This window comes from Phyllobates terribilis, unplaced genomic scaffold, assembly GCF_046119375.1.
Source record: "Phyllobates terribilis strain yellow unplaced genomic scaffold, ASM4611937v1 Scaffold_2__4_contigs__length_985480577, whole genome shotgun sequence".
In the NCBI taxonomy this organism is placed as follows: Eukaryota; Metazoa; Chordata; class Amphibia; order Anura; family Dendrobatidae; genus Phyllobates; species Phyllobates terribilis.
Window position 1 is genome coordinate 286,719,417 of NW_027362762.1, and position 27,844 is coordinate 286,747,260.

A 27,844-nucleotide genomic window follows, 5' to 3' on the forward strand; every position below is an offset into this window, starting at 1 on the left:
TGGCATTTCTTTGGAGGGCAGCATAGCCCTCCATGTGCTCACCAGAGGTAGGTTGACTGCCATTAGGTACCTAGATAAGATCCTCAGACCCCTTGTAAGACCATATGCTGGTGCGGGTTCCTCCTAATGTAGGACAATGCAGACCTCATATGGCTGGAGTGTGTCAGCAGTTCCTGCAATATGAAGGCATTGAAGCTATGGACTGGCCCACCCGTTCCCCAGACCGGAATCCAATCGAGCACATCATGTCTCGCTCCATCCACCAACATCACGTTGCACCACAGACTGTCCAGGAGTTGGCGAATGCTTTAGTCCAGATCTGGGAGGAGATTCCCCAGGAGCTATCCGCAACCTCATCAGGAGCATGCCCAGGCATTGTAGGGAGGTCATACAGGGACATGGAGGCCACACACAATACGGAGCCTCATTTTGACTTGTTTTAAGGACATTACATCAAAGTTGGATCAGCCTGTAGTGTGTTTTTCCTCTTTAATTTTCGGGGTGACTCCAAATCCAGGCCTCCATTGGTTAAATTTGATTTCCACTGATGATTTTTGCGTGATTTTGTTGTCAGCACATTCAACTTTGTACAGAACAAAGTATGCAATGAGAATATTTCATTCATTCAGATCTAGGATGTGTTATTTGAGTGTTCCCTTTATCTTTTTGAGCAGTGTACATAGAGAATATATAAATACTAGTGATGAGTGAGCATACTCGCAAGTACTTTTAGTACAAGTAGAGTTGTTAATTTAGCTGATGTTGTACTGTTTATAAGGAGATAACAATTAGTGATGAGCGAGCATGCTCGCCACTGCTCGGTACTCACCCGAGCATCTCAGTACTCGAGATGCTCGGAGCTCGACGAGTACTTGCGAGATGCTCAGGCGGATGCTCGGGTCCCCTCCCGGCATGTTTGGTGCTCTTTAGAGCGCCAATCAACATGCAGGGATTGCCTGCCACTCATTGTAATGCCACAGCCATGGTGGTTGTGGCATTACAATGTTTCCATGGCCGCACAGCTTCATCAGGTCTATATCAGACCTGGCGTCGCTGTGCTCATCACAGTCACTCTGGAATCAGGCAGAGTTCGGAGAGGTGCTGCTGCGTCATGGAGAGATTTGCTTGTGTATTAGGTAGTGTGGGGATAAAAACCGTACATTACACATATCCATCTTAACAAACAGTCCATTTGAGGACTAACTAATCCATCTTCAGAGATATCAGACAGGCAGGGTATATAGGCAGGCAGTGTATATAACTGACTGCAGTGTATATAGCACAAGAGGCTCCATTCCAATTCAGCCTTCTGATGCTGTTAGATATTTCTATACAAAGGTCAAAGTCTCAGGGGCCAGGAATATTTTTTTTTATCTTAATTCTCATTATTTGCTTAAAAAGCAATCCAGAGAACACAGTTTTTCTGCGCCATTTGCTTGTTGGCACTGCAGAATACAGTCAGGTCCTTTCCATATTACAGCGCTAGAAATCCAGCTATTTAAAACTGTGTTTTCTCCGTCACACGGATCACATATACGTTTTCAGAAGATACTGCCATTTTTTGCCTCCATTAAAAATATCTTTCAGTGTGTCAGTGAAGCAATTCACACCAGTTTCCTGTTCAAACTAGTTACCTACAGGCCAGGTATTTAAAACTCTGTTTTCTCCGTCACAAGGATCACATATACGTTGTCAGAAAATACAGCCATTTCTGGCCTCCATTAAAAATTTCTTTCAGTGTGTCAGTGAAGCAATTCACACCAGTTTGCTGTTCAAACTAGTTATCTACAGGCCAGGTATTTAAAACTCTGTTTTCTCTATCACACGGATCACATATAAGTTTGCTCCAAACTCAGTCATTTGAAGTGAGCGTGGAAGATACTGTCCTCCATTTAAAATGGGCAAGGCACGTGGCAAGGGATGGGGAACTGGACGTGATGGTGATGGTGCATGCTGAGGCCGAGGACAAGGCCGTGGGAAGGCTAAAATTGTACCACAACAAACACTCACATCTTCTCGCCCGATCTTCCTGTCCCAATTCCTATGGGACCACAGCAAACACCACTATTGAACCCAGAGCAGTGTCAAAAGGTTGTTGGTTGGATAGCGGCTAATGCTTCCAGTCACTTAGCGACACTTGGACATTCTGAAGAGCTGTTCACTTTTCCATTTATAGATTCGGGCCTCTCTCCCGGTCCACTTGAAGCGGGGCAACAGGAGATCGCATGTAGCGATGCCTAAATATTTGAGCAGCAACGGTCACACACAGGTGACAGTAGGAAACTGTCACAAGAGGTGGACGATGATGAGACACAATTGCCAGAAAGTCAGGAGGAGGACCAGGGTGCGGTAGTGGAAGACGAGGTGGTGGATGATATAGTAACTGACCCAACCTGACAGGAGGACATGCAGAGCGAGAACAGCAGCACACAGGGGGAGGGAGGCAGAGCACCCCAACAGGCAGGAAGAAGCAGTGTGGTGGCTGCAGACAGAAGGCAGGCAACCGTTCCCCGTAGCACCAACACGAAGGAAGTTGGCAGTACAACTGTTAGGTCTTCCCGAGTCTGGTTGTTTTTTAAAGACTCTACCAATAACCCCAAAAAGGCCATTTGCGCCACCTGCTAGGCCACCTTCAGCAGGGGTGGAAAAACAACCAGCCTGACCACCACCAGCATGATCAGGCACATGGCAGCAAAGCACCCGACTTTGTGGGCCGAACCCCAGGGTCCAGGAACAGTGTCTGCAGGTGGCACCATTGCTTCTTCCGCTGTTCTACATGCAAGCCAATCCTAAGTCCATGGTGCATGTGAAGATGCCTCCTGCCCTGCATGTGTCGCTGCACGCTCTGAAGTAGCAGCATCATGAAGCATGTCCAAGTCCTTGTCCCAGTGCAACATTCAGTTGTCCATACCCCAGTCCTTGGAATGCAAGCACAAGAATGCAGCTATCGCCCCATAGGCCACACTACTAAATTCTCACATTTCACGACTGCTTGCGCTCGAAATGTTGCCTTTTAGGCTCGTGGAGATGGAAGCATTCCACAACTTGATGGCGGTGGCCGTCCCTCGGTACTCGGTCCCCAGCCGCCACTATTTCTCCCGGTGTGCCATCCCCTCATTACACAAGCACGTGTCTCAAAACATTAGCTGTGCCATCAACAACGCAGTTACCAGGAAAGTCCTCCTAACCATGGACACGTGGACAAGTACTTGTGGGCAGAGATGGTACATCTTGCTGACGGCACACCGGGTAAACATAGTGGAAGCCGAGACCCAGTCGGACCTTGGGACAGAACACGTCCTCCCGACGCCAAGGATTGCGGGCCCTAGGTCAATCAGGGTTGCCCCCACGGTGTACAGCTCCTGCACCTCATTCTCCTCAGCCTCCTCCTCCTCTTCAGCCTCCATCTCCGAAATGACCACATCAGTCACAAGCTGGAAGCACTGCAGCACTGCCTCGGCCAAGCGGCAACAGGCTGTGCTGAAGGTGTGCTTAGGTGACAAACCACACAATGCTGAAGAGTTGTGGACAGCTCTGAAAGAGCAGGCAGATCTGTGGCTCACACCACTGAACCTACAGCCAGGCATGGCCGTGTGTGACAAGGGCCAGAACCTGATGGCGGCTCTGAGGTGAGGCGAGCTCACACACATACCATGCCTGGCCCATGTGCTTAACCTCGTGGTTCAGCGGTTTCTCAAATCCTACCTGGAGCTGCCGGATCAGCTTGTTAAAGTACTCCGCCTGTTTGCTGTCAACTACAGCTTCCGCTGACCTTGCCGTGTTTCAGCAGCATTTGCAGCTTCCGACTCACTGACTGGTGTGTGATGTCCCCACGTGTTGGAACTCTACACTGCAGATGTTGGGAAGGATTTGTGAGCAGAAGAGGGCAGTTGTTAAGTACTAGCATCAACAAGACCATCGGTATTCAGTTCAGACTCCACACATAAGACTACAGGAGTGGATATGGCTGTCAGACATATGTACCATCCTTCAAAACTTTGAGGACTCCACCAAGATGGTGAACGGCGATGACGCCATAATTAGCATCACCATCCCAATACTCTGTCTTCTGAAATGCTCTCTGCTCACAATCAAAGAGGATGCATTGCAGGCGGAGCACGATGAGATGGAGCAAGGAACCATACAGGGTGATTACACACAGCCCAGCCTCATCTCATCCCAGTGTGGATTGTGTGACAATGAGGAAGAGGAGACGGAACTATCTGCACAGCTGTCATATCGTCTGTTCAGCTAGGATGGCCAGAGGACAGAGAGGAGGAGGAGAGCATGGTCAGTCATCCTCTTGGTGAGAACATGGAAGTTTTGCCTGTTAGTAGTCTGGCACACATGGCTGAGTTTATGTTACGCTGCTTTTCCCATGACCCTCGCATTATCAAAATTTTGGGTGACAGTCATTACTGGTTGGTAACACTTCTAGACCAATGCTACAAAGAGAACTTTTTATCTCTTATTCCTGAGGCGGACTAGTCTACAAAAATGGGGCTGTACCAGAAGTTCCTTGTTGTGGAACTATTAAAAAAATTCCCATTTGAAAATGCTGGCGGCAGAGGGCACACTTCTTTGGACAACCAAGGAGTACAGGCCAGAGAGACACAACTTCAATTCAGCAGAGGCAGGAGAACACTGTCAAAGGTCTGGGAGAATTTTCTTAGCCCCTCCCATTGCACAAGCCCTGAGGCTCGGGGTACTCTCACAAGGAGTGCAAAGTTTGGGAGGATACTAAGGGAGTACCTTGCCGACCGTATCAATGTCCTCCGTGATTCCTCTGTGCCTTATAATTATTGGGTATCCAAGCTGGATATGTGGAATGAACTGGCTCTCTATGCCTTGGAGGTCCTGGCCTGCCATGCCACCAGCGTTTTATCAGAGTAGGTTTTTAGTACCACTGGTGGAATTATAACTGATAAGCGCATCTGCCTGTCAACTGAAAATGCTGACAGGCTGACTCTTATAAAAATGAACAAGGGCTGGATTGGGCCAGACTTCTCATCACCACCGAATGATAGCAGCGTAACATAAACTCAAATCCAGTGTCTTTTCTTGGGAGGTGTATTCCCAAGCACCTTTTCACACCCAGTCATGGATATACGCCTCCTGATTTTGTCTATTTGCTCTTGTCCTCCTTCTTCTCCTCATCCTCCACCACCATATCATCATGGTGACCGTGGTCCGTGATGCAACACACACATAAGTTTTTTTAAAGGTGCTTATGATGCCAGTAAAAAAAATGTATACATTATGTTCATGTATACCCCCCAGGTGTAAATGTTTGTTAGCCGATATACTTAGTGCATGGACATTACAAGTAAAGAATGCCCACTCCTTTCTAATTTTCTAATTGGAACATTTTTTTATGAGCCCCTCCTCCACGTCTCTTCCAAGGGGCATTAGAGTGCCTCCAAACTTTTGGCAACCCTTGCATTCACTGCATAGGCAAACACAATGGGAGACCCACTTCCTAATAATGGGATGCATTATTTTCAGGAGGCCCTCCTCTAAGTCTCTTCAAAGGGGTATTGGGGTGCATCCAAATTTTCAAAGTGGTATTGGGGTGCATCCAAATTTTCGGCAGCCCTGCCACTCACTGCATACGCAATAACAGTATAGGAGACCCACTCTTTAGTAATGAGAACAATAAAACATAGCCGGCTGATGGCTCTCTAAGAATAGTGAGGGCCGACTGCTTGCCCTTTAAGAATAGTAAAGGCCGCCTGATGGCCATATAAAAATAGGCTTTGTGACTTTCAGAATCCCTCCTCCATAAATGAAACATGATTCTCACACACCACATGGCAAGATAAGGTTGTAAAATGTTAAAATGACATTTCCTGGTAAATGCATTTGTCACGGTTGAAAGCAATGCAAAAGTGAAAAAAAACGCATCAAAAACAGTCCAAGGTGTGGAGGAGCATTTTTGGTTTTGGTAATTTATTTTGCCTTATATACAAGTCATTACCCTGGAAAGGATGTTCCTTAACATATTTCCCAGGAAAATCCATTTTGATTTCATTTTGGTATGTTTTACTGTGAGTTCGTAAAAATGGCATAATACCTCTGACAAAGTTGTTGACAGAAGTGACCTGGGAGTCAGAAATGCTTCCAAGTGTCTTCCCCATGCTGTCCCCATGTCATTTCAGCACTGTTCCCATCAATTTCGGCAATTTTTAGGCCCTCTGCAGACCACCGGGGGGAGCCGCCTGAAAAATCCTCCCTTTTCCCATAGTCTTACATTGGGATCATTGCTCGGGTCGAGCACCCGAGTATTCCAATGTGCTTGATCCGAGCATCAAGCACCCGAGCATTTTAGTGCTCGCTCATCACTAATAAATATATATGCATATATACAGTCAAGGCCAAAAGTTTTGGCACCCTTGTAATCGTTCTACAAAATGAATTATTTCTCCCAGAAAAGTATTGCAATTACACATGTTTTGTCATACACATGCTTATGTCCTTTGTGTGTATTTGAGCAACACAAAAAAACTGAGAAAAATAGGCAAATTGGACATAATTTCCCACCAAACCCCAAAATGGGCCCCACAAAATTGTTGGCACCTTCAACTTAATATTTGGTTGCACACCCTTTGGAATAAATAACTGCAATCAATCGCTTCCTCTAACCATCAACAAGCTTCTTAAACCTCTCAACTGGAATTTTGGACCACTCTTCTCTTGCAAACTGCTCCAGGTCTCTCATATTTGAAGGCACCTTCTCCCAACAGCAATTTTAAGATCTCTCCATAAGAGTTCAATGGGATGTAGATCCTGACTCATTGTTAACCACTTCAGAACTCTCCAGCCCTTTGCTTCCATCCATTTCTAGTATGTTTGGGGTTATTGTCCTGCTGGAAGATCTATGACCTAGGACACAAACCCAGCTTTCTGACACAAGGTACTGCATTGCGACCCAAAATCCTTTGATCATCTTCAGATTTAATGATGCCTTGCACACAGTCAAGGCAGCCAGTCCCATAGGCCGCAAAACAACACCAAGCTTCTTTGAACCTCCGCCATATTTATTTGGTTTTTGGCAAATTGTAGAATGATGTGCTTTACTAAAAAGCTCTATCTTGTTCTCATCTGTCCGCAAGATACTTTCCAAGAAGGATTTAAGCTTACTAATGTACATTATGACAAACTGCAGTCTAGCTTTTTTATGTCTCTGTGACAGCAGTCGGGTCCTTCTGGGTCTCCTGCCATAGCGGTTAATTTCATTTAAAAGTTGACAGATAGTTCGCGCTGACACTGATGTACCCTGAGCCTGCAGGACAGCTAGAATTTCTTTGGAACTTGATTGGGGCTGCTTATCCACCATCCAGACTATCCTGCATTGCAACCTTTCATAATTTTTTCTCTGCTGTCCACGTTCAGGGAGATTAGCTACAGTGCCATGAGTTGTACACTTCTTGATTACGTTCCTCACTGTGGACAAAGCAACATCAAGATCTCTGGAGATCGACTTGTAACCTTGAGATTGTTGATATTTTTCAACAATTTTGATTCCCATGTTACATAGTTACATAGTTACATAGTTAGTAAAGCCGAATAAAGACTTGCGTCCATCAAGTTCGACCTGTAAGTTATTTGGTTGCAAAGTTGATCCAGAGGAGGGCAAAAACCTCAAATGATTTGGCCAATCTTCACCTGAGGAAAAATTCCCTCCCGACTCTGAAACCAGCAGTCAGAATAAATCCCTGTATCAACTTACTATTTTATTCTATGTTTAAGTATGTGATGAAATCTGCCTGGTATCTAGAAATGCATCCAGTCCCCGCTTGAACTGGTTTAGTGAATCCGACATTACCGTCTCCTCACTCAGTGAATTCCATATTCTCACTGCTCTTACCGTAAAGAACCCCTTCCTATGCTGGTGCTGGAACCTTTTCTCTTCCAGTCTTAGTGAGTGCCCTCTTGTTACCGTAATATCCCTCCTTTTGAACAAATTCCTGGCAAGATCTCTATACTGTCCCCTAACATATTTGTACACATTTATTATATCCCCCCTCAACCTTTTTTCCAGGCTGAATAGTCCTAGTTTTGCCAACCTCTCTGGGTATTGCCGTCCCTCCATTCCCCTTATTAATTTTGTTGCCCTCCTTTGTACCTTTTCAAGCTCATTTATATCCTTTCTATATATTGGGGCCCATAACTGAGCACAGTATTCCAAGTGTGGTTTGACCAGTGATTTGTACAGTGGAAGAACAATGTTCTCATCCTTTACAGCTATACCTCTTCTGATACATCCCATTACCCTGTTTGCCCTTACAGCAGCGGCCTGACTTTGGGCACTCCAATTTAGTTTACTATCAATTAAGATGCCCAAGTCCTTCTCCATCTCTGAATTCCCCAATGATTTCCCATTCAGTGAGTACTGGTGACTTCCATTTTTCCTTCCCATATGTATGACCTTACATTTCTCCTCATTAAACCTCATTTGCCATTTAATGATCCACGTACCCAGTTTATCCAAAGCCCTCTGTAGGTCTTCACTATCCTCTTTTGTATTAATTGTTTTACATAACTTTGTGTCATCTGCAAATATTGATATTTTACTATTTAACCCATTGACTATGTCGTTAATAAAGATATTAAATAACATTGGGCCTAGTACAGACCCCTGTGGTACCCCACTAGTGACGCTTACCCATTCTGAGTATATTCCATTTATAACCACCCTCTGCCTTCTATCCTTTAGCCAGTTAGCTACCCACTTGCAAACATTTTCCCCCAGCCCAATCATTGTCATTTGGTATACCAACCAATTATGTGGCACGCTATCGAACGCTTTTGAGAAGTCGAGATACACGACATCCACTGGTTCCCCCTGATCTAATCGAGAGCTAACCTCCTCATAGAAGTCAATCAGGTTTGTTTGGCAGGAGCGATTCCTCATGAATCCATGTTGGTTTGGGGTTAATAGATTATTAGCATCAAGATGCTCCATAATTGCCTCATTAATAAAGCTTTCAAAAATGTTGCCCACAACGGACGTCAGACTCACCGTCACTTTTTGCTCCCTTTTTGAATATTGACACTACATTCGCCTGTCGCCAATCAAGTGGTACAGACCCAGTCTCAACAGAGTCCTTAAATATAAGATATAACGGTCTGTCTATCACATTACTTAGTTCCCTTAGTACCCGTGGGTGTATGCCATCAGGTCCTGGTGATTTGCTTATTTTAATGTTACTGAGGCGTTTCTGTACCCCAGCTTGGGTTAGATTTGTCATACTTAGTGGAGGATTAAGCTTGTCCCTTCTCATTTCGCCTGTTAGTTCTTTTTCCTTTGTGAAAGTTGACGAAAAAAAATTATTTAATAGATTAGCTTTATCCTCATCTTTCTCTATGATTTTGCTTTCATCACTTTTTATCGGTCCAATATTATCCGATTTAACCCTTTTACTATTTATATACGTAAAGAACAGTTTGGGATTTGATCTACTTTCCCTAGCAATACGTCTCTCTGTTTCCTCCTTCGCTATTTTTATTTGTTTTTTGCCGGTTCTTGTTTTTTCCTTGTAACACATTAGTGCCTCCTTGCTGTTTTCCTTTTTTAATCTCTTGAATGCCTCTTTTTTGCTATTTAACGCCCCTTTTACGTTCTTATTCAACCATATTGGTTTCCTCTTGTTTCTGGCCCTTTTATTCCCATATGGTATATATCTCTCGCACTGAGTATTCAGAATTATTTTGAAGGTTTCCCATTTACTATTCGTATTCCCTTGATTAAGAACTTTGTCCCAGTCTATAAGTTGAAGGCTTTCTTTCAGCTGATCAAACTTCGCCCTCCTAAAGTTTAATGTTTTAGTTGTTCCCTTATTGATAACCCTACTGAAGGGCATTTTGAAATTGATAATATTATGATCGCTATTACCTAGGTGCCCCCCTATCTGTACCTCAGTTATTCTATCAGGCCTATTAGTCAATATTAAGTCCAACACGGCCTTCCCTCTCGTTGGTTCCTGCACTAGTTGGGAGAGATAATTATCCTTAATATTTGTCAAGAACCTTTTTCCTTTCTGAGATCTACAGGTTTCAGTTTCCCAGTCAATATCCGGGTAGTTGAAATCCCCCATTACAATCACTTCATTATTTTTTGCTACTTTGTCTATTTGTCCTAATAGCAGTTTCTCATTCTCCTCTGTTATATTGGGTGGCTTATAGCAGGCCCCCAATAATATTTAATTATTATTTTTAGTCCTCAGACAGTTCTATTCTCTGTCTGTTCTTCGTGCTTAGTGTGGCACACACAGACACACAATGCAAAGATTGAGTCAACTTCTCCCCTTTTTATCTGATTTTAGCTGTGATTTTCATTTTGCCCATACCGGTTATTTGCCACAGGTAAGTTTGAATGAGCATCACATGCTTGAAACAAAGTTGTTTACCCATAATTATGGAAAGGTGCCAACAATTGTCTCCCATCCATTTTTAGTGGTTTTGTGTGAAATTATGTCCAATTTTCCTTTTTTCTCTGTATTTTCTGTTGTTCCAATACAAATAAAGAAGATAAACATGTGTATGACTAAACATTTGTAATTTCAATAATTTTCTGAAAGAAATATTTCATTTTCTGGAACAGTTTCAAGGTTGCTAACACTTTCAGCCATGGCTATAGAGTAAATACTGCATATGGTCTTGCTCTGACTTGGTTGGTATATATGAGACACTTTATGAGGGTAATTTATACTTGGTAAAGGAAAGGTGATCCCAAAACTACTCTAACTTCTTGATTAGTAATAATTACATCAATATTTTTTTGTAATTTGCCTTTTTTGGGGATTTCATATCAGACCAAGCCTTCTGTTATTGCCTGTAAAGATGCAGTAATTTTACATTGCATTATTACCAGCACTTTAGTTTGCAATGTTGTTATTCGCTAAAATTCCAAGATGCAATACAAGACAACATTATGGTTTTGACCATTGGTGCATAGAGATCACCTATCGGTTACCAGTGATAACTTCATTAGTGAAACTGGATCTACAGTATCAGAAACCATACTGATGCCTTCTGATGCTCTCCTCATTCACTCCAACAGATTTCTATTGACATACATTTTGTGAACCAGAACCAAAAGGACAGACAATGAAATATGTAATTCTTCTTTGCTCCTTTATGTTTTGAGGGGGAAATACATAAAAACTCAGTAATTCAGTTTAATGCTTGGGTATCAAAATAATTTAAATTCTATATGTTTTTGAGTGAAGCAAAAAATAGAAAAAAATTACTTAAGCACAATTATCTTATTTTATGTATTTGCAAAGTCAAATATTCCCATATTGCTTAGATTTTGTATGAATAAAAACTCATTGCTGTGTAATACTCAGTTCCTTGCAAGGAAAATGTGGAAATTAAGTCATTAATGCTTAAGTATAACCTGTCAGTTAAAGTCCATTTTAAACTCATGTCAGCGAGGTAGCATAGAAAGGAAGCAGTCAAGAAGAAAATCTGATTGATAAACATAATTTTTGTTCCTCACCATAAAACACGTTGTTGAATATTAATTGACTTTAATTTTATGACCTGTCAAAAAGAGCACTTGTAGGACTATTTAGAACAAAGCACAGCAAGTGAAAAAAAAATGTTTTGTCCAAGTGACCATATATAGTCCATTATTTTCTACTGTATCATTCTCAGTTCTCCATGTGATCTACTTGTAGGAAAAGCACTCGCAAAAAGAATAACATCATACACTTTTTTAAAGCTGGTAACCATGAGAAACACGTTTTAGGATTTTCTTAATTAAGAGCAAAGGTAATTCCCACAAATTTTGGCCCCTACACATTTGTTATATTACAGATAAAAGTATTAACCACTTTAATTAACATAAAAATAGAACTTAAAATATCCTAACACTGCCATTTTGTCACCTACACACATTTCAAGCATATGAAGTGGGTAAGTCTTGCTCAATGTTGAACTCACCTTTCACTCAGGTTGCAAATGAAACATAACTCATACCACAAAACAATACTCGCATCCCAAAACAATCCACATACCACTGATTTCTGTATTTTTTAGACCATAAGATGCTCTTGTTTCTCCCAAATTTGGGAGGAAAATGCGTATTATCATGTGAACATAGTTTACTGGGGAGTTGCGGTGGTGGTGGAGTGGGATCGCAGGGTCCCTCTCTCAGGAACCCGGTGGTGGCAGAAGTAGAGTGATGCAGTGGGGCTGATGCCAGCGGTCTGGCAGAGCGGAGTGCACTGCTTTTCTGGTGGCAATCTTCCTGAAGCCATGATCTACAGGGAAATGGCTGCCCGAGCCCGCACATGTGCTGACTGGGATCTCAGTGACCATTTTCCTGAGGTCCACGGCTTTGGGAAGATGGCCTCTGAGATCCCAGTCTGTGCATGTGCCAGTTCAGGTGCCCATTTCCCTTTAGATCACAGCTTCGGGAAGATGGCCGCCAGAAAAGCAATGCCGGCACCGGCCCTGCAGCATCTCACCGCTTCTGCCATCACCGAGTTCCTGAGGGAGAGGCCTTGATCCTGCGATCCTGCTCAACCACCACCACAACCCTCTGCTGCTGGGGCACCCCCTTCTCCCACCCAGGGCCCACAGCATTGCTCCACTTCTGCTGCTGCCAGCTTGTTGAGGGACCATGCTTCCAGTGACCCTTGCTCCACCGCCCCGAAGGTAAGATACCTATTCTGACTATAAGATTTACCCCCATCTTATAAAATTTTTTTTTCCTATTTTCCACCCCAAAATTTATATTGTGTCTTATGGTCCGGTGCATCTTATAGTCAGAAAAATACGGTGAATACCTTGTTATCACTGCTTACTGAGCTATGAGCCAATAAGTCCCAAACATACACACTCATCTCCAGAAATCACAGGAATAATTTATTTCAAAAATATTGATGGAGGGCATGTATGGCTCAAAATAAGATGTTGTAAACAAGCAAAACAGTTGCAAAGTAAAAGGGAGATAGCCCTAAACACAATGTTTAACATGCTTCCTGTTTCAGTTCAGGATGAGGAGATTTCCATTTGCTCAGCTGTAAAGGGAACCTGTCATACTAAAAGTGTAATCCAATCTGCAAACATCATGTTCTAGAGCAGGATGAGCCAAATAGACTGATACGTAGTGTAGTTAGAAAAGTTCCAGGTAGGTGTCAGCCAATAATTAGGGCTACCAGGTTGACTACTTTACCAAGAATTAGCCAAAATGTAAATCGATGAGTAACAATTTTTAATGAAACTTTTCTAATAAAATTAGATGAGTGAATTGATTTGCAGGGCCTATGTCCAATGGCTACCTCAATAGCCACCGGACGGGAGCCCTACGATCTGTCTTCTACATCGCCAGCTCCTCTTTTGATTTGCCAGCCTGGCTCAACATTGTGTAGCCATCTAATTAAAAGAGGAGCCATCATTACAGCTGGTAAGAGACAGTTTTCAGGGCTTTTTGTATAGCAGCGACAGAGTACCAATGTGGTCACTCGACTAGGGTTCTTTGAGTTTATTCGCTCATCTCTATAAACTATATATCAATTAGTCCAGCTCCTCCTGTTCTAATAGCATGATATATTTTGAACATAAAGGCTATGTACGCACATTCAAGATTTGATTGCAGAAATTTCTGCAGCGTTTCTGCATCTCTAGGCCGGAAAAACGCTGCAGAAAATGCACGTGTTTTGCCGTGCTTTTGATGCGTTTTTTAATGCATTTTTTACATGTGTTTTTCTACATCAATGAATGCTTTTTGCAGCTAAATAAAGATATTTGAAAAGAAAAATGTGTCACATTGCTTTAAACCCTGGATTACTGTCAGACCTGGGGTGAGTATATTGGTTACTTTAAATGATTAAAGAATGTGTATGTTGTATTTCAAATAAAGTGTTTTACTCTGTGTGTGTTTAATTAACTCTTTACTTTAATTAGGTTTAGTAATGAAAGGGTCTGATTGACACCTTGTCATCACGAAACAAAAGGGATAGGTGCCGGCTAATCCAATACACCCAATCTCATTAGCATTTCCATTCAAGTCATTTATGGGGCAGCTGAGAGCTGCTTTTTTTAGCCTAGGAAGGTGCCACTATGCGTGCATCTAAGGCTTCGGATCACCCGTGGACACATACATGCGGCGTGTCGTTCAGGACCACAGCATGTCAAATTCTCTTGTGGAGTCGCTAGTCTCCGCAACAGAAATTTGAACGCTAGAAAGTATTGAATGTGGTAAATACGCCTGGTTCAGTGAACACATGTGGATTTACCTACGTTCAATAGAATGCAACATTTTGGACACAGATCACACGTTCATGATTGAAAGAAATAAAGGGAAAATAATCTAACATCTAACGCAAAATAACCCTTTTACATAAAAGATAATCTTTAACCACTTCGCACCAGAGCCTGTTTTTGCCTTCGTGACCGGGCCAATTTTTTCAATTCTGACCACTGTCACTTTATGAAGTAATTACTCTGGAATGCTTCAACGGATCCCCCTGATTCTGAGACTGTTTTTTCGTGACATATTGTACTTCATGATAGTGGTAAAATGTCTTTGATATCACTGAAAAAAACGGAAATTTGGCGAAAATTTTGAAAATTTCGCAATTTTCAAATTTTGAATTTTCATGCCCTTTAATCAGAGAGATATGTCACACAAAATAGTTAATAAACATTTCCCACATGTCTACTTTACATCAGCACAATTTTGGAACCCAAATTTTTTTTTCTTAGGGAGCTATAAGGGTTAAAAGTTGACCAGCGATTTCTCATTTTTCCAACAAAATTTACAAAAACATTTTTTTACGGACCACATCATATTTGAAGTCACTTTGAGGGGTCTTTATGACAGAAAATACCCAAAAGTGACACCATTCTAAAAACGGCACCCCTCAATGTGCTCAAAACCACATTCAAGAACTTTATTAACCCTTCAGGTGCTTCACAGGAATTTTTGGAATGTGGAAGAAAAAAATTAACATTTAACTTTTTTCACAAAAATGTTAATTTAGACCCAATTTTTTTTATTTTCGCAGGGGTACCAGGAAAAAATGGACCCCAAAATTTTTTGTGCAATTTCTATTGAGCGCGCTGATACCCCATATGTGAGGGAAAACCACTGTTTGGGCGCACTACAGGGTTTGGAAGGGAAGGAGCGGCATTAGACTTTTTGAATGTAAAATTTGTTTGAATAATTAGCAGACGCCATGTTGCGTTTAGAGAGCTCCTGATGTTCCTAAACAGTGGAAACCCCCCACAAGTGACACCATTTTGGAAACTAGACCCCATAGGGAACTTATCTAGATGTGTGGTGAGCACCTTGAGCCCCAAGGTGCTTCACAGAAGTTTATAATATTGAGCTGTAAAAATAAATTTTCACATTTTTCCCACAAAAACGTTTTTCATCCCTTAATTTTGCATTATCATAAGGGTAATATGATAAATTGCACCATGAAATTTGTTGTGCAGTTTCTCCTGAACACGCCGATACCCCATATGTGGAGGCAAACCACTGTTTGGGCGCACAGCACGGTTTGAAAGGGAAGGAGCGCCATTTGACTTTTTGAATGTAAAATTTGTTTGAATAATTAGCAGACGCCATGTCGCATTTTGGGAGCCCCTAATGTGCCTAAACAGTGGAAACCCCCCACAAGTGCCACCATTTTGGAAACTAGACCCCTTAGGGAACTTATCTAGATGTGTGGTGAGCACCTTGCACCCCCAGCTGCTTCACAGAAGTTTATAATATTGAGCCGTAAAAAAAAAAATTTCACATTTTTCCCACAAAAAATGTTTTTCATTCCCTAATTTTGCATTATCATAAGGGTAACAGGAGAAATTGCACCATGAAATTTGTTGTGCAATTTCTCCTGAGTACGCCGATACCCCATATGTGGGGGAAAACCACTGCTTTGGTGTACGGCAGGGTTCGGAAGAGAAAGGAGCGCTATGTTGGCTGGGATAGGTTGCAGACACCATGTCACAATTGAAGAGTCGCTGACATGCCGAAACAGCAGAAACCCCCACAAGTGACCCCATTTTGTAAACTACACCTCTCAAGGAATTCATTTAGGGTAGTAGTGAGTATTTTTTAATTTTAAAATTTATACCATTGGGCAGTGAAAAAATCATAATTATATTTTTACCACAAAAAAATGTTTTACCCTCAGATTTTACATTTTCACACAGGGCAATGGGTAAAAATGGTGCCGAAATGTGTCACGCAATTTCTTCTAAAAGTGGCAATACCCCATATGTGGCGGTATCGTACCGCTCAGCCATACGGCGAGAACTGGGGGGGACGGAGTGCTATTTGACAATTGGAGAACAAATTATTGTAGAATAGGTATTTGGATTTGGGAGCACAACATTTTCTGAATTTCTTTTGGGGGGCAAGGGCCATTTCGCTTCTCCAGAGCCTTTCTGCTACCAGTAACTTGGAAGTCCCTTATATTTTTAACAGATGACGGACTTGAGTGGGGACTAGCTTTTTTTGAGGACTGAGTTGAAGCTTTTATTGGGAACATTTTACATAACATTTATCCGGCACTCTAGGCTGAGCACTTACATCGGGGTTTCCATCTAAATTTCCAAGTGATGTAATTCAGATGAAACCCCTGTGGGATCCATTCACTGTACTGAGGCAGCAGAGTTATTCTGGACTCCGTCTGGCCTCTGTTTAGCGGTGTCCTTTTTTTCAGATGTGCACAAAACTGTGGCCAACCGCACTTTTAAGCACGCCTAAAACAAATGACACCGTGGGATCACAGGCCAGACAGCATCCACAGTAGCCTATATCTGCCTCATTACAGGGAATCTTCCGTCATGGGTTCGGTCTGATTCACGTATTTCAGATATTTACACGGAAACTCTGGTGTAAGTGGTCAGCGCAGGATAAATGTGGGCAGAGCCTTACTGCGATCTTTGGGAGACATAATAAACAAATCAGTAGCAGGTGAAAAATTGTTTTTATTTATTTTTTACGCCATTCCTCGTGTGATATAACTGATTAGATTACTTTATTCTTCGGGTCGGTGCGATTACAGAGATACCAGATTTATATCGGGTTTTTATGACTGACAGCTGTCACACACTAAGAGATGCTTTTTTTTGCAAAATCTAGTTTTTGTATTGCCATATTTTGAGAGCTATAATTTTTCCATATTTCGGCCAACAGAGTCATGTGACAGCTTGTTTTTTGCGGGACGAGTTGACTTTTTTAATGGTACCATTTTTGGGTACGTGACATTTTTGATCGCTTTCTATTCCGTTTTTTGGGAGGTAAAATTAACAAAAACCAACAATTCAGGAATTGGTTTTTGAGGGTTTTTTTTATGCCGTTCTGCGTGTGGTAAAAGTGATCACGCAGCGTTATTCTTTGGGTCAGTATGTTTACAGCGATACTACACTTTCTGTATATTTTTTTTATGTTTTGGCGCTTTTACACAATAAAACAATTTTATAGAAAAAATATTTTTTTTGCATTGCTTTATTCTGAGCGCTATAACTTTTTTATTTTTTGGCTGGTGGATCTGTATGGCAGCTTTTTTTTTGCGGAACAAGATGACGTTTTCAGCGGTATCATTTTTATTTCCATTTTGCTTTTTGATCGCATTTTTTTCCACTTTTTGTTTAGCGATATGATGAAAAAGCAAATTTTTTTGCTCCGTTTTTTATTTATTTTTATTACGGTGTGCACAGAAGGAGTTAATTAGTGTGACAGTTTTATAGATCGGGTTGTTTCGGACGCGGCGATACCAAATATGTGTACTTTTTTTGGTTTTGTATAAATATACGGATTTATTGGTTTAATATTTTATTTATTTATTTTTATTTATTTTGTGATTTTTTTTTAACAGTTTAAAAACATTTTTTTTACTTTTTTTTACATTTTTACTTAGTCCCTGTATGGGACATTAATTTTTATTTTTCTGATCACTGATCTCATGTAATGTAATAGACATGTATTACATTATATGAGATCTTAGCTGACTGTTTCATAGTCAGTGTCTCCTGCTAGACTTCAGTTGCAGGCTGAGCCTGGCAGGACACCATATATGGCAGATCTGGAGGCGGTCATGTGACCTCCAGCTGCCATAGCAACGCCAGGTCCTGGAAAGTATCTGGGGTCATCTGAGAGGTAAGTAAGATGATTCCCTCTCCTCTGTCTATCTTCTACATGCCGCGATCACTATAGATCGCGGCATATAGAACATAGCAAAGGGTTAACATCATTGGGACCTGATCCAATCAGGTCCCGATGATGTCCCCTGTCAGAGCTAATGCTCTGCACCGGAATCGCAGCGCTTGCAGGACCCTGGGGGTCCTGAGCGCTGCGGGACCACCCAACATTTTTAAACGTCGGCGCTGCACAGAGCCCAGCAAGCGCCGACGTTTATCTACAGTGGGCCGTCGCGAAGCGGTTAATAATCACTGCATGACACATATAACATGAAAAAGGTACCCATAAAAAGTGACTTAGTGCATGGAGTAATATTGATAATAACCCTATGCGGTTCCTTCCCCCACACACACACCAGTGGCGATAGACATGATTTTTGGTCACTGGATATACAAAATCTTAGTATGAGGTTTAAACACAAACAAAAACTTTAAATGCATAAATCACTTATTTAAAAACTTATTCCTCCTCCCAAAGCCCTGGGGGTTATCAAGTCTCATATGTTGCACAGCTCACGCAGTCTCCCATCGCTGAGCTGATCTGTGCCTGCGTTGACTTGATAACCCCCAGGGCTTTGAGAGGAGGAACTGACATGCGCAGTAGGCAGTAGGATACCTCTAGTGGCTGGATCCTGATCAGCGCAGGCGCAGTGTGATCAATAGACAGGAGATACCACTGGCACAGCAAGATGAATTGACCCTGTTTTAGGGAAGTAACATTATCACATTTTTGGTGTGGGGAGCCTTTATATAGAAGGGGATATATTGAATGAGTATAGCTCTCTGCAGGATGACTGGATCTTCTATTGATGAACCAACTACTAACTGGGAAACGCGTCGAGAAGTATTGAGGGCCACCCAATATCTTTGCAAAGATAAGTTTATTTTCTAATTCACTATATATTATGTGGCTATGATGTTATGGCAGACATGACACTGATATCCGTCTGCCATTCTAAACAACTGTGGTTCCATCAGGATAGGGAACCACAGGGTTTCTGCATCTAAAGTGGGATGTGTGAATAGTGTCTTAGCTTATCTTGTGGGCTGCACCTCTGATATGTTAATTTGTGTTGGCATGGGGGATAAAATTAGTAGGACCTATTAGCATCGGATATTTGTCCCCCAACTGCATTTTCCTGCTGTTTTTAAATAAGTGATTTATGCATTTAAAGTTTTTGTCTGTGTTTAAACCTCATACTAAGATTTTGTATATCCAGTGGCCAAAAATCACGTCTATCGCCACAGGTGGGGGTGTGGGGGAAGGAACCACATAGGGTTAGTATCAATATTACTACATGCACTAAGTCACTTTTTTATGGGCACCTTTTTCATGTTATATGTGTCATGATGTGAATATTAAAGATTATCTTTTATGTAAAAGAGTTATTTAACGTTTTGGACACAGCAAAAATATGCTGCTTCCAAAGCACTGCTACGTCCGGATTATGGGCACATAGCCTAAAAATTAAAAAAAATGGAGTGGGCTCCTGTGTCATTTTTATAACAGCAGAGGGAAAGCCGACCATTGGGAGCTGATAGAAGTAACCTGGGAAAGGGCCATTAGCCAAAAATGTTCCCCGGCTTTTAATAACAGCCCACAGCTGTTTTCGTAGCCTTTATGGTCTAGATTACAGGGTGACCCCAGAAAAAAATTGACATGGTGTCCCCCTATAAAATCTAACCATAAAAGGCTAAACAGACAGCTGCGGGCTGATGTTAATAGCCAGGGAAGGGGCCATTGATACTAGCCCCCTCCAAGGCTAATGATATCAGCTCTCAGCAGCCCCAGAAGTGGGGCATCCATAAGATGCGCCAAATCTGGTGCTTAGCCTTCGCTCTTCCGACCGCTGTGTAGCGGTGGCAAGTGGGGTGATAAGGTTGGGGTTCATGTCAGCCTTGTATTGGCAGCTAACATGAAGCCCATGTCAGTAATGGAGAGGCGTCTATAAGACACCCCCATTGCTAACCCCGTAGTAAAGGGTTTTGATGCTTTTTCAATAAAGTCTTTTATTGAAATAAAATGGCAAACGGTTTTAATCATTTTTTTTTATTATTCTCCTAATCCCCGAATCCCTCGTCTCCTGAAAAAAAAAAATCAAAAACAACCATATTCCTCACCTGTCTGCTGTCATGACGTAATCCACAATGTCCCACGGTAATCCGGGTCACTTCTACAGCAGCCACATCAATCACTGATGCGACTGCTGTAGAAGACAGCACGGTACACTGACAGGAGTATAATCACTCCTGTTAGTGTACATCGCTATGCTGCTGGAATATTCCCACGCAGCACCGGTGTCGTAAAGTGAGGTCCTAGAGCTATCGGATGATCTTCATCTGATGAACTCACGTGACCTCATCCAGCAGAACAGCGATGTTCACTGCCGGGAGCTAGCATGCTCCTATCAGTATACCTCCAGTCGCCGGGCGATCGGGTCGCCGGGGGACATCGGGAGGATGCCGGAAAGGTGAGAAAGGTGTTTTTTCCTATTTTAAATAGATTTTCCTTTTTTTTTTCCTTTACACCATGCACACAGACGCCGGCTTGGCTGAGGAGACTATTTCTCCCCTCAGCCGCACTGCTCTCGCTTCTTCAGCAGGAGCGGTGGTCGGATGATGGGAGAAGTAGTCTTCTTCCTCGGCCTCGACTTTGTGCGTTTTTGCACTGTATATTATACAGGGAATGCAGCAGCAACACATGTTAAATCAATCTTTATAATTGCGCAGTTCCCAATTTACATTTTGTATTTTCATAAAAAGTGGCAAAATTACAGTTAGGTCCATATATATTTTGACAGAGACAACATTTTTCTAATTTTGGTTCTAGACATTACCACAATGAATTTTAAACAAAACAATTCAGATGCAGTTGAAGTTCAAACTTTCAGCTTTCATTTGAGGGTATCCACATTAAAATTGGATGAAGGGTTTAGGAGTTTCAGTCCCTGAACATTTGCCACCCTGTTTTTAAAGGGACCAAAAGTAATTGGATAGATTAAATAATTGTAATTAAAATGTTCATTTCTAGTACTTGGTTGAAAACCCTTTGTTAGCAATGACTGCCTGAAGTCTTGAACTCATGGATATCACCAGACGCTGTGCTTCCTCCTTTTTCATGCTCTGCCAGGCCTCCACTGCAGTGGTTTTCAGTTGCTGTTTGTTTGTGGGCCTTTCTGTCTGAAGTTTAGTGTTTAACAAGTGAAATGCATGCTCAATTGGGTTGAGATCAGGTGACTGACTTGGCCATTCAAGAATATTCCACTTCTTTGCTTTAATAAACTCCTGGGTTGCTTTGGTTTTATGTTTTGGGTCATTGTCCATCTGTAGTATGAAATGACAACCAATTAGTTTGGCTGCATTTGGCTGGATCTGAGCACACCGTATGGCTCTGAATACATCAGAATTCATTCGGCTGCTTCTGTCCTGTGTCACATCATCAATAAACACTAGTGACCCAGTGCCACTGGCAGTCATGCATGCCCAAGCCATCACACTGCCTCCACCGTGTTTTATAGATGATGTGGTATTCTTTGGATCATGAGCTGTACCACACCTTCGCCATACTTTTCTCTTTCCATCATTCTGGTAGAGGTTGATCTTGGTTTCATCTGTCCAAAGAATGTTCTTCCAGAACTGTGCTGGCTTTTTTAGATGTTTTTTAACAAAGTCCAGTCTAGCCTTTTTATTCTTGATGCTTATGAGTGGCTTGCACCATACAGCGAACCCTCTGCATTTACTTTCATGCAGTCTTCTCTTTATGGTAGATTTGGATATTGATACGCCTACCTCCTAGAGAGTTTTGTTCACTTGGTTGGCTGTTGTGAAGGGGTTTCTCTTCACCATGGAGATTATTCTGCGATCATCCACCATTGTTGTCTTCCGTGGGCGCCCAGGTCTTTTTGCATTGATGAGTTCACCAGTGCTTTCTTTCTTTCTCAGGATGTACAAAACTGTAGATTTTGCCACTCCTAATATGGTAGCAAGTTCTCGGATGGGTTTTTCTGTTTTTGCAGCTTAAGGATGGCTTGTTTCACCTGCATGGAGAACTCCTTTGACTGCATGTTTACTTCACAGCAAAACCTTCCATATGCAAGCACCACACCTCAAATCAACTCCAGGCCTTTTATCTGCTTAATTGAGAATCACATAATGAAGGGATTGCCCACACCCGTCCATGAAATTGCCTTGCAGTCAATTGTCCAATTACTTTTGGTCCCTTTAAAAACAGGGTGGCACGTGTTAAGGTGCGGAAACTTCTAAACCCTTCATCCAATTTTAATGTGGATACCCTCAAATGAAAGCTGAAAGTCTGATCTTCAACTGCATCTGAATTGTTTTGTTTTAAATTCATTGTGGTAATGTCTAGAACCAAAATTAGAAAAATGTTGTCTCTGTCCAAATATATATGGACCTAACTGTATATAGTCTGTAGATTATACTTTGGAGAAAAAAAGTGAAGGTTGATGCATGTAAATTTTAAATAGAAGACCAAAATATTTTTTTATTACACTTTAAAAAAATGTATTTTGATATTTCTATGTCACAGTTTAATTTTTAATACTACTTTTTCTCATGCATTATTATCGTATTTATTCTATAATATTAATTTTATGTAATATTTATTGTTGGTCTCTTTAGAATTTTTCAAATCTCTTCTGGAGAATGCAGAAAAATCTCTTCATGAAATATTTCTAAGGACGTATGGATTGCTTTACACACAGAACTCAGAAATATTCCAGGATTTATTTACTGAGCTAAAACTCTACTACACTGGCGGAAATGTCAACCTGGAAGAAATGTTGAATGATTTCTGGGCTCGTCTGTTGGAACGTATGTTTCAGTTGATAAATCCTCAATATCATTTTTCAGAAGACTATCTTGAATGTGTCAGCAAATACATTGATCAACTAAAGCCATTTGGGGAAGTACCTAGAAAGCTGAAAGCTCAAGTTACTAAAGCTTTTGTGGCAGCTCGAACATTTGTTCAAGGTCTAACTTTAGGACGGGAAGTGGCCAACAAAGTATCAAAGGTAAAAAATATATATTTATTCTATGTAGACATTTTCGTATTTCGCTTTTCTTATAACTTCTATATATGTGGGTGAAATTAAATATTTAGTATTGATGCAATATGTTATACAAACATAAGTGAATTAAAAAAAGAAGAAAACATAACGAATAAAGTGAGACATAACTGTTCTCTGTTGTAAATACTCATTACTTTGCAACACAGGGGATATAGAAGGCAAACAATGAAATACTTCTAATGAAAGCCAAATGAAAAAAAATTTTAGCCTCAATTACGTATATTTTAGTTGAAAAAAAGTACATACAGTACAGACCAAAAGTTTGGACACACCTTTTCATTTAAAGATTTTTCTGTATTTTCATGACTTTGAAAATTGTACATTCACACTGAAGGCATCAAAACTATGAATTAACACATGTGGAATTATATACTTAACAAAAAAGTGTGAAAAAACTGAAAATATGTCTTATATTCTAGGTTCTTCAAAGTAGCCACCTTTTGCTTTGATGACTGCTTTGCACACTCTTGGCATTCTCTTGATGAGCTTCAAGAGGTAGTCATCGTAAATGGTTTTCACTTCACAGGTGTGCCCTGTCAGGTTTAATAAGTGGGATTTCTTGCCTTACAAATGGGGTTGTGATCATCAGTTGTGTTGTACAGAAGTCAGGTGGATACACAGCTGATAGTCCTACTGAATAGACTGTTAGAATTTGTATTATGGCAAGAAAAAAGCAGATAAGTAAAAAAAAACGAGTGGCCATCATTACTTTAAGAAATGAAGGTCAGTCAGTCTGAAAAATTGGGCAATCTTTGAATGTGTCCCCAAGTGCAGTTGCAAAAACCATCAAGAGCTACAAAGAAACAGGCTCACATGAGGACCGCCCCAGGAAAGGACGACCAAGAGTCACCTCTGCTTCTGAGGATAAGTTTATCCGAGTCACCAGCCTCAGAAATTGCAGGTTAACAGCAGCTCAGATTAGAGACCAGGTCAATGCCACACAGAGTTCTAGCAGCAGACACATCTCTACAACAACTGTTAAGAGGAGACTTTGTGCAGCAGGCCTTCATGGTAAAATAGCTGTGAGGAAACCACTGCTAAGGACAGACAACAAGCAGAAGGGACTTGTTTAGGCTAAAGAACACAAGGAATGAACATTAGACCAGTGGAAATCTGTGCTTGGTCTGATGAGTCCAAATTTGAGATCTTTGGTTCCAACCACCGTGTCTTTGTGCGACGCAGAAAAGGTGAACAGATGGACTCTACATGCCGGGCTAGCACTGTTGGACGATCATTTACTTTTCAACAGGACAATGACCCCAAACACACCTCCAGGCTGTGTAAGGGCTATTTGACCAAGAAGGAGAGTGATGGGGTGCTACACCAGATGACCTGGCCTCCACAGTCATCAGACCTGTATCCAATCTAGATGGTTTAGGGTGAGCTGGACCGCAGAGTGAAGGCAAAAGGGCCAACAAGTGCTAAGCATCTCAGGGAACTCCTTCAAGATTGTTGGAAGACCATTTCCGGTGACTACCTCTTGAAGCTCATCAAGAGAATGCCAAGAGTGTGCAAAGCAGTCATCAAAGCAAAAGGTGGCTACTTTGAAGAACCTAGAATATAAGACATATTTTCAGTTCTTTCACACTTTTTTGTTAAGTATATAATTCCACATGTGTTAATTCATAGTTTTGATGCCTTCAGTGTGAATGTACAATTTTCATAGTCATGAAAATACAGAAAAATCTTTAAATGAAAAGGTGTGTCCAAACTTTTGGTCTGTACTGTATATCTATATATATATAAATATATATATATATGTATATATATATATATATATTGTATATACTGTATATATATCCTTTTTTTTCAACTAAAATATATGGAATTGGGGCTAAAATATTTTTTTATTATATATATATATATATTGTGTTAGACAAATTATATATATATAGTGGTAGACAATACCACGTTATTTCCTAGAATAAGTAGACTCAGATGAAGCCCTAGGATAGATGTATATTTTTTAACTAACTATGATATATCACTATCAACTTTTTTTTTCAATATGTTAATTGAAAGATTTTTTTTTAATGCTACTATATGCTTTGTATTATTATATGCAACAGTTGTCAGCAGCTAAGACAAAGAATTTTTGATAGCTATTTTTTCTTTTCTTTATACATATTGCATATTAACCTAAAATGTATTACTATAAATCAGATTTCATAATTACAGAAAGGCATAATTGATTTCTACATTTTATCCCACATGCAATGGCTATTTGTCTTAATGATAAGTGATCATTTTTTGACACTTGAAGATTTTAATTTTATTTTTTTGACCATTTCAAGATGTGCATAATTTATAAATTAGCAAGATTTATTCTTGTAAAATCCATTTGAGGCGCTATTCATAGTTTGTTCTTTGGGGGGTTTAAGTGTTTTTGTATCAAAAGTAGCTTAGTCTGCAGCACCATTTTGCGATCAAATGTGATGGAAATATGTATAAATCAAATATATCCACCAGAATTGACTGTGCCTTAAAAAAATTGATCTGGAATACTTGTCATGGAAGCTATAACAGTAGTGTAAACAGAGCCTACACAGCTAGTTGTCTACTTTCTTTTATAACTTATTTGTATTCAAAGACTATATGAAATAAAAAACATTAATAACTTTAAATATAATAATAAATCTGTGTATTTGTTATCTAGTGAAAATATTAGAAAAATAATTCAGAGAAAAAATATAGTAAATAAAATTATAATTATATATTACTCCACTTTTTCTTTCTATTTTTTCTCTTCAAGTTTAGCGTTTCGCTTTTTTTTGTGTGTAAACAGTGTGTAAAGTGTTGGTATATATATATATATATATATATATATATATATATATATATATATACTCATATTGGTCTGAAATAACACAATCAAAAAATAATTTAGGCATAATTGTCATATATGTAAATATATATGCGTATATATATATATATATATATATATATACATATATATATATATCTATATACACACATATAGTAAGTATAATAATGATATTTAAATTATTGTTTGAGTGTGTTATTTCAGACCATTTTATTTACATTGTTTAGAACTTGAGAATAAAATGTTGAACATCTTTCTAAATACTTGTCAAGTTATTGTTGAGTTATATCATATATCCTGACTCCTCTATTAACATAAAAATTAAAATGAGCCTAATGTACTTGATTCATCCAATAGTAACATATACAGTTCTGCTACCAGGAATTTCAGGGCCCCAGACTGGCAAAATTTTCGGGCCCCCTTGAGACTCTGCCTAGGCTCGCTCCAGCTCTGCCTCCACTCCTAGAACATTCCACAGTCCCACCGCCCACTCTTACAAAAACTCCACTTCTACACCACGTCCTCACCAATCACACAATAACAGTTCTCATTGAACACCATATCAGATACATAACCAGCAGCTTTTATTTTGGCCAAAAGATTTTTTAAGCTTGCCACCTTGACAAGGTAGACAATTTTTGCAGAGCCCTACTCTACTCTAACCTATTAAAAAATTCTAAAAATACCCAATACTCTTTTTAGGTTAAATTTTTTTTATTTTTCTTTACGGGAATGTGTCACATACATTTTTAAAAATGACCAACAATACCACATACAAGGAACAAATACCGCCACACTTTGTCCAGACCACATAATACCACCACATAGTGACCGAATACTACAACACTGATCATTAATAAAAAAAACACAATACTAAGTGAGATTATACAGAGGAGCTCTGTATATAGTGTCAGTGTACAGGTAATACGGTGTCACCAGTTACATTATACACAGGAGCTATGTATATGCTATATAGTGTACAGGTAATACAGTGATCACCAATGACAGTATACACAGGAGCTCTGTATATAGTGTATAGTGTAAAGGTAATACAGGGATCACAAGTGACATTATACACAGGAGCTCTGTATATAGTGCGTAGTGAACAGGTAATACAGGGATCACCAGTAACATTATACACTGGAGCCCTGTATATAGTGTATACTGTACAGGAAATACAGGGATCACCAGTGGCATTATACACTGGAGCTCTGTACATAGTATACAGTGTATAGTGTAATTGTACAGGTAACACACTGACTCCCCAGTAAAGTCTCTTGTTGCAGTCCATCATCTTTGCTTTTCTTCTTCATCCAGGGCAGACCGCCATCACTTCTTCCAGACAGAACTGATCTCTGCAGAAAATAACAGTTATCTAGAGCACCGCTTCCAGAGCACATTCCCCACAGATGTGCACTCACCATTAATATATGATTAGTTATTATGCAACCCCCATTCCAAATATCAATTGTTATCCACCACTGTGCCCCCACTAACTATAAATAGTCACTTTTTAACACCCAATAAATATATAAATTAATTAGCACCTGTAATCTTTCCCCAAATTAACCAGTCACTCCTGCATCCTCAACACCTCCCAGTCTATACCTCTCACTCCCCCGATTCATTATATTTACATACCCCCTCCGCCCCACCCAATTCATTATGATATGTCCTCTCTCTCCCACCCCCACCCTCTATTCATTATAAACTGTGCCCCCCACACTCAATACATCATTTACTCCCTCCACCCGCAATTTATCAT

The 27,844-nt window shown here is 40.5% G+C and overlaps 1 protein-coding gene across 1 annotated transcript in view; it reads left to right on the plus strand.

Moving 5' to 3' along the window:
• Positions 1-27,844, plus strand: part of GPC6 (glypican 6) — a 1,373,797-nt gene that overhangs the window by 548,255 nt on the left and 797,698 nt on the right. The window contains exon 3 of the mRNA XM_073664138.1: positions 22,807-23,198. Within this exon, the coding sequence (XP_073520239.1) occupies positions 22,807-23,198 (392 nt within the window). The remainder of the gene's footprint in view (positions 1-22,806; positions 23,199-27,844) is intronic.